The sequence below is a fragment of the Coenobita brevimanus genome, chromosome 18, assembly GCF_032717465.1.
Source record: "Coenobita brevimanus isolate Jiangsu-jjx chromosome 18, ASM3271746v2, whole genome shotgun sequence".
NCBI classification, from domain to species: domain Eukaryota; kingdom Metazoa; phylum Arthropoda; class Malacostraca; order Decapoda; family Coenobitidae; genus Coenobita; species Coenobita brevimanus.
Genome location: NC_136971.1, coordinates 36,789,785 through 36,801,749, shown reverse-complemented (window position 1 = coordinate 36,801,749; position 11,965 = coordinate 36,789,785). Strand labels below are relative to the sequence as shown.

The 11,965-nt window shown below is 41.3% G+C and overlaps 1 protein-coding gene across 1 annotated transcript in view; it reads left to right on the top strand.

Moving 5' to 3' along the window:
- The first annotated feature begins 3,951 nt into the window (after nt 1-3,951).
- The window catches only part of LOC145391418 (neuronal acetylcholine receptor subunit alpha-7-like), a 107,632-nt gene continuing 99,618 nt past the window's right edge, over nt 3,952-11,965 (top strand). The window contains exon 1 of the mRNA XM_080266030.1: nt 3,952-4,116. Coding sequence (XP_080122156.1) covers nt 4,021-4,116 — 96 coding nt within the window. The 5' untranslated portion in view covers nt 3,952-4,020. The remainder of the gene's footprint in view (nt 4,117-11,965) is intronic.

Genomic DNA, 11,965 nt, shown 5'->3' with positions numbered 1-11,965 from the left:
GAGGTAGCTGATGTTCGAAATCTCGTCAGGTAAGTCTTCAGCTTCAATGCTGAAGGGATTTCTCACCTTTACAGTGGCGTATTTCATCACATTCTCAGGAATGTAGTAAAAAAACTCTTCGATTAGTCCTGGAGATATGTTCCACAATGATGCTTTGGACCTGGGTGAGAGAAAATTTTTCGTCTTCCAGAAAATTCACTCAAAGATGGAAAATGACACAGTCTTCCCAGTCTCAGTTTTACTCCTTCCACAGCTTCAGTTTCGAAGTAAAGTTACCTTCTCTGACAGCCCAACTAATGTCTGATCGTGACCTTGCATTGAAATGTTCAAGGTTAATTCTCAGCAAAGATATCTGCAAGATAAGTTTTTCATTTGCACTTCACCTACTTTGAATCAGAGAATCTTTGGGGCCAGTGAATGATTCCTATTTTTGCTAGAAATATCTCAAGTTTCGTTCCGCATTTCAGGCAACCGTTGGAGCACCCTTCCTCGTGACAGCCACCTAACCTCAGAGTGGTACAACACGTGTACAGTGTTCTGAACCAAAATCAAAACACATCCGACTGATGATCCTGGAGGGCACAGCCCTAGATTAATGGTGAAACTTTGACTACCTGGATGACTTCTTGCATCACTTTCAACTCAGGTGACAACCCTGAGAAGCAAGATTCTCACGGTGAAGGAGACAGTGAACAATCAGCACGAATGGATTCTTTCTTTAACTCTAGCAATGAAGCCATGACGTACTCTCAGCATGTGCTGGTGCAGGCAGGTCACAACAGACATAAAACACTGATCTCCACTGAAGTCCTTCTTCCTTGAAGAATGAGTCCACAGTACCCTGGAAAATATCTTCTGGTTGTGGTTGTGTGTAATGGCCGACAGAACAGAAATTCCTCTTCCATGTCTTCTGGACCTCGGTACCATACGTAAGCCATGAGCTAGGCATCATTACTCCGAAATGAAAACGGTTAAGTTTTAAAATATAAAATGTACAGTACCGGTACGCTACTCCCAGTTGTGTGCATGGTAATAATCTTTTTTTAAGCCAAATGCAATCGCCTACTGTAGGAGAGAGAGAGAGAGAGAGAGAGAGAGAGAGAGAGAGAGAGAATGTGAAGTGTGAAGTATCGACAAGTACGGTAATATGTTAAAAAGTAATAGTATACAACATTAATAATATCAGTAATATTTGTCTCTTGGCGACCCACTCCAAATGGCTTGGCGACCCAAAATTGGGTCGCGACCCATAGGTTAAGAACCACTGCTTTAAGTAAAATTGTTAAGCGAAATAGCCTAAAGGGAGCTGTTAGGTGAATGGGATTATGGGTGGCAGACAAAAGATGTTTAATGTGCATGTGGAACAGAGTTTAAGCCAGGACTGATCTTTGTGACACATGTGCATTAACTGAATGGAAATTGGAATATACATCATCTACCTTTACAATATTTCTGTTGCTGAGATATAAGATCAGCGTGACAAAATATGATAGGCAGCAAGGAGTTTGAAAAACACTTACAGAAATATCAAGGAACACTGCATGGGCTTCTTTGCACTGGTCAGTTAACTGATGGATTATATGGGTAAAGAGAGTGAGTACACCAACAGTCGATCTTTCTTGCCGAAAATAACATTGTCTGTCATTAATAGGAGTGTTTGCGCAAAGAGGAGAATCTGCCAGACACCGCCAGAAACTATGTCTCGTTTTCGTCTCTGCGGGCTAAGGGGGTATTAGTTAAATTTCAGTGTTATTTTTCTGATCGATAATTACGATATTGGTTAGCAAATAGATTAAAAAAAAAAATGTAAATCACTCTTATTTATGCTATTTCACCCAAAATATCGCCGATAAAATAATATATTTGTATATTCTTCCCTAAGAAGATTAGTACAATATTTGCCAAGAAGACAGTTTTTGGACTGTAAGAATTAAAAAAGGCGTATGAATATTGACACTTGTATATAATCTTACTTGTAAAAAAAAATGGCACATATGGTCTATCTATAGTTTAATATTTATTAGACTCTAATATATTAAGGCGTACCGAAGCTTAGCGCTGCCTGACGTACGAAGTAGGCACAGGTGATGAGCAGATCAGCCAGTGAAGACAGACGGTTGTTTCGGTTTCCTCGGAAAACATGTTCTACCGGAGGAAGCATCTAAATATCGACATTTTTTTTGAAGCGATTTGAGTTTTATTCTTACTCATAGGGAGTTTAATTTGTTAGTATAAATTATAACTAATTTCCGTTATCTAGGCATGCATAAACCAGGCCGCAACCGCTGTGGAATGTTTTTTTATAATTACTTTTGTTCATGCTGCATTGACACAATACTGTTTAAAAGAGAGGAAATAGAATATTTATGTATTTTTACAACAAGTAAGATGCATTAAAAAGGACATTCAATTATTGCCCGACATGTGATTTTTTTTTCCATCTGAAAAATTAAAATATTGGTGAAATCTGGCATTTCTCAAGGCGCGCGAAAGCTCCTATTAAGTCGTTTGATCCGCGATGGATAGTCATGTGTCAGTTAATGATAATATCAAATATTTTACAAAGAGAAGATGTGATAGTGTATCAGTCTGTAATTAGAGGATCCAGAGGAACTTCCTTCCTTTGAAACTGGGCAGATGTTGGTTTGTTTTCAAGAATTATGGATTGGAAAAGTACGTATGCATAGTCCGGATAATTTAGGCAGAGCAGAAACAAGTTCTGGGAGACACTTAAAATTAAAATTATACGTGAAATTGAATCTCGATCTACATTTTTGTTGATTGGTAAATTGTCTGGGAAAGATTTCTCGTATCTAGTATTTACCTTTAGTGGAATTTGGCGACTGAAACTGACGGTTTATAAAGTAGTCATGATGTCTTCCTCTTCTTCCTTCTCCTTCTCCTCCACCTCCTCTTCCTCCTCCTCATCATCATCATCATCATCATCATCATCATTATTATTTTCATCATCAGCATCATTATCATAATCACCCCGAGCCTATATTCCATTGTCATAAAATGGACTGATTTGTGTGGAGGGGGGGCATGAGAGAATTTTCTCCACTTGCTCCCAGTAGTTCTCCTACAGTATATCGAAACCGTTTGAAAACCTTAACAGATTTTGTTATCCTTACCAGTAATATTTTCGCAAATTGGAAAGGATGTATTATCATTCTGTGAAATGGCAAGAGTAAATTTTTCAATTACCATAAATGTACATGAGAAACTGAACTATTCCTGGTAATTATTGTATCTTCGCCTTCATAGATGTATTTTTGGATGTTCTCTGGTATCTAAAATTCCCTTGATGTTTACTGATGTCTGATGTCTACTGATGTTTCATGTCAATATCCTCGGATTGTCCTTGAAATCTAATTTCTCTCTCCTAAAGATGTCCCTCACCCTCTTTTTATTACTCGTATCTCCCTGTACTGGTGATTTTCTGAAGCGCCCCAGTTATCTGACCTCATAACACGTCCTTCTAATGTTTGAAGTCTCACTAAAGTCTCCATTGTATCCTCCGGCATTGATAGCTTTAGAGCAATGTGTAGGAAAGTCTCTTAAGCATGATGTCCCCTTTACTACCGTGCTATTCGATATGCAATGATAATTGCCCCTGATGTCGAAAGGTCCCTAAATTCCACCTAATTTCCAAGGTCCTCTACAACCTATTAAATGTATGAAACGCTACTGAATTCCCCCAGATGTCTGAAGCCCTCCTAAACTCTCTTTAATGTCTGAAACCTCGTAAACTTCCCCTAACGTCAAGGCCCTTGAAGTACTTTGATGGCTGAGGCCTCTCAGAAGTTTTCTAAACTTTTCTTTTTCCTGCAGTGGTGGTTGTAGTGAGAAATGAGCAGAAGTACCTTTTCACCCACAACCTCTTGGCCAAGTTTGACTCAGCTTAAAATGTCCCCTCTCCCAGTATCCCTGAAGCCCAGTGAATTACCCCTTTTTCTCCTTCTTGCAGTGGTGGTTGTGGTGAGCGACGAGCAGGAGTACCGCCTCACTCGCTACCTCATGGCCAACTATGACGCCTCTGTCCGCCCCGCCAGGAACTCCTCCGAGGCGCTTTCTGTCGTCTTCGGCCTCGCCCTCCACAGCATCATTGACGTGGTGGGTCATTAGATATCTATGCCATTTGTGTGCTTGTTTGACTCTAGTTTATCTGCTTACACGACTCATTATTTATCGTTTTTCTCAGTTGTTAAAATAATTTGGTGGACTATTCATTTTACTCATGTGCTTGTTTACTTGCTTATTTTATTTGTCTATTTATTCCGTTGTTATTCGGCTATCTACCTTCTTAGTCCGTATCTGTGCAATTAATATCTGTCCTGTGGTGGAGAAGTACGTTCCCATGGTGCAGCTGTTGCCCTGGATAGAGAGAAGCAGATGGGTCTCCAGTCTGGGAATAAAACATCCTTATCCTGCCCTGCATTCTGCAAGGAGGACCCCAGACCAGCCTGACGCAACGGCGTCTCCTGGATAGGGGCAACTGCTTCCAACGCCGTGCTTTACACTAAGGGAAATAATTGAATGATGGAGGGAGAGAGACTACCGGAGAGAATGTATATCAGTGAGGTGGATGGGGAAAGAGGGAGGGGAAGGCCGAGGATAAGATAGAGAGATGAAGAGGAAAGGTATATGAGAGAGGTGGGTATAAGCTGGGGGGAGGGCAGTGAAATGGCAGGGGACAGGGCAATATGGAGGCGATTTGTCTGTGGTCACCCCTTACGGGATTAAGGCGTCTGGCAACAGATAGATAGAAACGATTGTCTGTCGTTCATTTCCATGCTTCTCACACTCGCTGGAGACATTAAGAACAATCCTTGGCCACAAATACGTTATGTATACCGTATTTGCTCCCAACATATCACAAGAACAAGACAAACACGCGGATCTGTTCAATACACCTCGTAGAGAAAATGGATCCACATCACATGCACTACACTAACAAATGTCAGACAGTACCAGAGCACACGGAAGTGTGACAGGTGCTACACACCCACAAATACTCCTCCTATCGCACCAAACTGAGCTCCTCTCATCCCCTCCAACCCCGCCACTCACACAACAGCAGACATCACAGTTCAGCCCAGGCACACAATCACCACACCTAAAGCACAGGTCCACACCAGACGCAAACCGCCTCGAACACACATTAATATATTACAGCTAAATGTTGGTGGCCACGGAAAAAATTCAGAAATAGTACTATTCTTTATCGACAGCAACACACACACACACACACACACACACACACACACACACACACACACACACACACACACACACACACACACACACACACACACACAACAGACCGTCGAAGTTAAACAGTACTCAAGTATCCGCTTAGACAGAACTGATGACTACGAAGGAGGCTTCATTCCATTCATTAACTCATCATTACTTTACAGAAACACACCACAAACAATACAGTTCGTTTTTAAAATGCACAACATTACAAATACAGTCATTCACTGTCAAATATGTTCACAAACTAATAGTTTAGGTTTTTTACATTTACTCTCCGCAAAACCTCCCACGTTGTACCAATGCAATACAGCCCTCAGTTACTCCCTGTAACACAAACACTTAACATTATCATTGCCGGGAACTAATGTATATTCTCAGTGACACCGCGCAATACGCCATCATTCCATAGGAGACAAACCTCACCCTAACCTCCCAAGGCACAACATTCTGTTCGCCAATATTTACAGTGAGTTCTGCCTAGCGAACAGAATTCAGAATTGCAACAAATCATCTCCCCATCATTATCATCACAGAAACACACACAAAATGAAGTGATCACGCCTCGCATACACAAACTATAAGAAACTAGACTGGACAAAATTCAATGAAGAAACAAACATACTTCAGCACACTAAACAACACACCCATAATCAACATTGCTAGGTTCAGTACATAGTTCAGTAACATACAGTAATATTCAGTGCAGACAGATATCACTTTCCACGAGGCAACAGAAGACATTACACTGTGTACTGCCCACTTCATTAGACAATGGGACAAACATAAGTACAACTCCACTCTCCCTCACACAAGACACCATCACAAGGCTCCAAAAACTAAAGAGTGAGAACAGCAACAAAATAAGTACAAAAGAAAAACCTGAAAGGGCTTTTAACAGCAGTTAATTTCCACCAGTTCCTCTCAGATCTACAAAATTCATAACAGTATCACGAAATCACAAATATGCACATCCAAGACCCATGTCGCCATCACCTCCAACACCCAACATATACCTTCCTACAAAGAACAAGCAAACACACGCGTGAACCTCTACACAAACATGTCACTTAACATGAAGACACACTGAGACTGAAAAACAACCCTCTCAACATAAGCAGTCCTTTCCACTCTATCACAATGCAGCCTCCTTCATTCCAGAACAATAATGCAATATCATCAAGAAAACTAAGCACTCTACTGTACATGCATAGGGCCGGATGACATCAGCAACTTGTACCCAAAACATTTAGGACCACAAGGCATTCAGGCCCTCAAATACATCAGCATCTACTCAGATACATTCTACAAACACTTTTCTGATTAATCTCACACAACACGCATCGTGCAACATCAACTGTATGACACCCGAACAATGCGCACTTCTCCCAACGAAAGATATTAGTAATGCCTTCAGTCCCATTGCCCGATGCAAACTAAACCACCAAGTATCGACACAAACATGGAGAACAACACCAAATGATGGTTTGCCAATTATTTTGCCTAGTAGACAAGCGCACCTTACATTCCAGGGCAAGTAACTGGCAACACAAAATTTCCATAATACACGTAGAGTTTCAAAGGGCCGTTCACTCATCCACTTCCTTAAGTCTATACAAGCATGATATTCCTACTCACCAGCCACCCCAAAACATTCTATCATATGCAGATGACATCACTATAGCAGCTACACACCACAACGCACACTGCAAACAAGAAAATCTCTACATACTGCCGACTTGGGTCAAAGATAACAGGTTGACAAATACCCAGCGAAATTCATAACCACACTCATTACCAGCAGTGAATATGCTTTCATGTACTCCCTCCACATCACGCTTATCAGTGTATGAATGTCATACGCCTTCCATTAAGATATTTGGAGTGACATATGACACCGGACTCCCCTTCAAGGATCATGTACAAGACATGAAGAGGCGGTGCAACCCCAGGCTTAATGAATGGCGGTTTTGTGTTTCATGGCTCACTAGAACCGTATAAAATCGCCTTGAAAGTAGCCAGCATAAGATTATCAAGTGCGTTAGTCAACCGGATAACCTGCATCGTGCGAAATGTGGTAGTTGGGGGAAGGGGGGAGAAGAAATGGGCACGATGAGCAAAGAAATGGACGCGATGACATGAAAGTTTGGTAGGTGGTGGGGATGGAACAGAAAATTAAATTTTCCTCTGGAAATGGGTGCTGTAGGATTGGTGAGAATCATTGTGTATTTTATAAGATCCTGTAAGACTGAAAGTGTAAGGAAATGGGATAAAGAACTGGGCACAGGGGACAAAGAATGCTAGGACTGTGGCATGGGTTTGGAGCTAGGGGCAGAGAGAAAATACCGCAAATGCTATAAGAATAATGGCTTGATGGTGGTGAAGATTTATTTGAAAGTTTTCTCCAACAACAACAAGAAGGAGATAGGCTCGCATTATTCTCCTTTACCTCGAGACTGGCGACGCAGATAAATTGATATCATCGATTCAAAGCGGTTGATAGGTTCGCCAGGCTCAAGTAAGATTTCATTAGTGTTTCTTCAGTTACTCACGTACTTAGTCAATCAGTCAGTCTTATTGTCAGTTAGCAAGTCATTCAGCCATCCACTCATCATTTGAGTTAGTCAACCAGTCAGTAATTCAGCCAGTTCGTCTCTCAGCATTTCAGTCAGTAAGTCAGTTAATATGCTGCCATTCATTAATCTAGACAGTCAGTTAATCAGCCGTCCATCTTTAAGACTGTCATCAAGTTAGCTTTCTGTTCATTTTTTCACTTAGTCATCTAGATCATAAGTAATTCTCTGTCAGTCAGTAGGTCAGTCAATCAGTCACTCTCTCAGTTTAACATTTAGCCATTTAACGCAGCTAGTCAGTCAATAGGTCAGTCAGTCATTCTTTCAGTCAACCAATCCCACCATGCATCACACCCAAACCCGTGTGGTGGTAATGACCCTCGTCTATCATGGCAGTTATCAGGCGAAGTGAAGTAAATGCCTGCTGTGCCAGATTTACCCCACACGCCTTAGCCTTCCCTGCTCTACCCGCCCCGCCCCTCCTCGCCCAAATTCCAAAGTGTTCGCAGGGCTTAACTTGTTGCTTAATTCCCTTGACTGACGTTTACTCGCACTGATGACTTGGCGAGGGAGTCCGGGAACCCTCGATATTCCACACCTTCAGAATCGGGGTAGCTTAGTACTGGGTTGATTTGGGAGGGGGGGGGGTAATTTTGGTTTGGTTTGGTTTGGTTAGGTGCTGGTAGCAGTTATTGCTGGAGTCCCTCTTGATATGCTATTTGAACAAATTAAGAGAGCCTCATGTGCAGTATACCATCTGGTGGTGTTGTCACAAGACACTATTTCCACTGATGCACAAGACGGATCCGCCTCTGACCATAGTGAAAAACGGGGTGCTGTTAAATTAACTGGGTACGTCAGACCCGACATGCTTTAAGAAATTCATTCCGGAAGTTGAATTAGCAGCAGAGACTGGTTGTATTGCATTGGCCATCACTGCCACAAACAATTTCACCGCTGCCAGACTCAATTGTCATCATTAAACACGTGCAGTTTGTAACCCGCACTCTATAGCTTTAACCTTCTGCTAAGGTTAGATATTTACGAAGAATTATCATTGCTACTCGCAGATGGGGAAGTCGCAGCGGCGTGGTGGCAGCACGTTCAACTTGTGATCTACATGTTTCCTGCTTCTAGGACTCGAAACCCAAGCCGTGCCGAACTTTTAAAGTTGGTGCAGTAGCATGCCCTTTCATATGCTGGCATGTGTTTGCACCCTGTCCGTCCTATCTATGGCATTCAGGCTCAAACATACACAACTATAGCCATTAGAATACATTGACTTTCATGTGCATGGAAGTCCCAGTCCCATTCATACTTGGCAGGCTATCACTTTCCCTTCGCGAAGATTCGCTCTGCATTTGACTGCGTGTGGACTGTTACAGCACATACAGTTATCTTCAGAAGCTTTTAGTTAACTCAGTAGTGGCCTCTGGTTGTATGCCATTAAAAAAAAAAAAAAAATCTTCGCTTACTCTCAGACGACCACAGACCTCATAACTATTTTGTTTCTGCCGCAATTAGAATATGTTAGCAATTTGTCCTGTGAATTCTGCTATGTACTTTATTTTTTATTCTGGCCACCTCCAGATGATTCTATTAGCTTTGTAGTGACCATGTTAGACACAGTCTTCCTAAACCTCATTCTGATTTGTATATCTCCCTAAATTAAATAATTTACTTAAACAGTAAAATAATGATAGGAATAAAAGATATTGGAGTGAATCAATTAATAGTGGTCTCCGTTATGGTTAACCCAAATAATGACTCTGCATCCCTCGCTTTGTCTGTCTGACTGTGAGTGGATGAGCGTAACTGAGTCTGATGAGGAACGAATACTGTAAGGGAGACTAAAGAGAGAAGGGTGAGAGCTGATTCAGAGTGGGATGTGCTGGAGAGAGGAAGGACACTTTGGATCGCATTCTAGTTAGGTTATGAGGCTTTCCAGCTCCTCCATTTTACGATTGTATTTTTGCATATGGCTCGCCAATATTCTCTTGTTTCATTTGTGAACTCTGTATCGATATTCAAAAAAACATAACTGAACATTAAGAGAAAACGAAGGTGCAGCTGCCAAAGTTTGTTGCTAAAGACAGCGTGTCAAATAGCCTGGTACTATATATCTACAAGAAAAATACCTTTTGGGTTGTAGTTTTGCTCGCTTAGGAAATCTCCTTACAGATCTTTCATAGTGAGTTATTTGGCTCTTGCACCCACGCTTTTTCTTTCTTTTTTTTTTTTTTTGTATAACATTAATTTAATAATGCACAGATAATGTAGACATGTTGATTAACATGCCATGTGTAGTATACTGTATAATCATTAACTGGGAAGGAAGAGGTACTAGATACCTTTTTAGCATACAAGAAAACGGCTCTTGAAGTGGTAGAAGAGTTTGGTAGATAAACAAAAAGGAAAATAAACGAAATGTGTTGCAAAAAGGAACAGTGTCTGCTGGTAAAAGCGGTATGATACACGGAGGAAGCAGAACTTCCCTAAGGGTGTGCTGCCAGAGAACTATCCTATGGGTGTGCTCCTATGGCAGAAATCTATAACGTCAGGGCACTCTCACTGCAAATGAACTATTAATCCCAGGAATCCAGTGGCGTATTTATTTCTTGTATTCTTCCCACCTTCAGATGATTTTTACACAACGCAACTTGGGAGAAACTGTTCACAGCGAGGTTTATTAACGCCATATAAAACTCCTGTAGTTGGAAAAGTGTCTTCTTGCTCAATAAATCTGTCCTGACTTAGAAAGAATAGAACTATACTGATGACACTGTGTTGAAGGCATTAATGAAATGTTTGTCATTCTCGGGTTGTGGGATGAATAGACATCATCAGGTGCTATGCCAAGTAAGAATGGATACAGAAGTGAACCACAGTGGCCAACTTGTCAGTGCTTTGCCATCAATGAGGACATAAGAGGGTCGAGTTCCTGTGTTCAGACAAAAGAGTACAAAGGGAGCACAGAAGAAAGCAAATAGCAACAGACCCGGTGATCTTTTCGAGGATCTTTGTTTCACGGAAGGTTATAAGTAATAACATTTTTCTGAGTTGAAGACAAGGAAAGAGTAGCAGGAAACAGTCGATCCAAAAAGACATGAACTTTTTCTTGCTTTGCATTTTCAATCAGTTGACGAAGTACTTGAAAATACTCTCCAGAAATTTTGGCCATTGTTTTGACTGCTGTTTTCATAAAAGCACCTTAAAGAAGGAACTTCAAACAACATGTAATCTACACTAAAATGTGAAACGATACGGAGATGTCTTAATTTAATTCTAAAAATCGAGTCGCAAATTCTTGAGATTCGTCCTAATTTCAGCCATAAGTAAAGACACCGCAGGACAAGGTTCGTGTCTCGATTATAGGAGTCATCATGGCCACCACGGCTGAATAGCAGCAATTTTTTAAGTGTTATCTAAAGTGTTTACTGACGTGCAGGTCCGGCCAGGAGATAACGGCCTGGACCATGCAGGAATCATTTTTGTGACTGAGTTGGTCTGATCGACGAAATCAAGACCACTGAAAGGAAGATGAAACTTTGTAAAAGTGAAGCCTATAAGCAAGGTCATCGCTGAGTTTATGCTCTTTTATCATATGACCTACAGAGTTGAGTATTACATCAGCGAAACCATTTTAATCCACTCACTGCAAGGAGGAAACACCACTCCTGAGAGAGAGAGAGAGAGAGAGAGAGAGAGAGAGAGAGAGAGAACTGAAGTGAGGCACAGTGGAGAGCGGGGGATGGAGAGAGGGAGGGAGAGATAAGGGAGATTAGGGGAGAGGCGAGGGAAGGTGATGAGACAGGTTGCCGTCAATATTTTTGTGTATAGTGGCATGTGGATAATTTTTATAATTAATACAGTGAAATGGTTATCGGAAAATCTTAACAACAGCATAATAAGCTAATCTCAGACCAGTTGCTACGTCATTTTTTGTCGTTTTCGTGAAATTGTAATGGTTTACATGAATCAGCTGTTTATATACACCGCAAACTCTGGAACCTGAGATATCGACCTAAGATTCGAGTTGATGATGGTGACTTATTGCCTACTTTTGATATTTATTAGTCCTCCCTAACTAAGAAATTTTATGATCCCAGGCTAAGTGGATTAACCCTGACGCT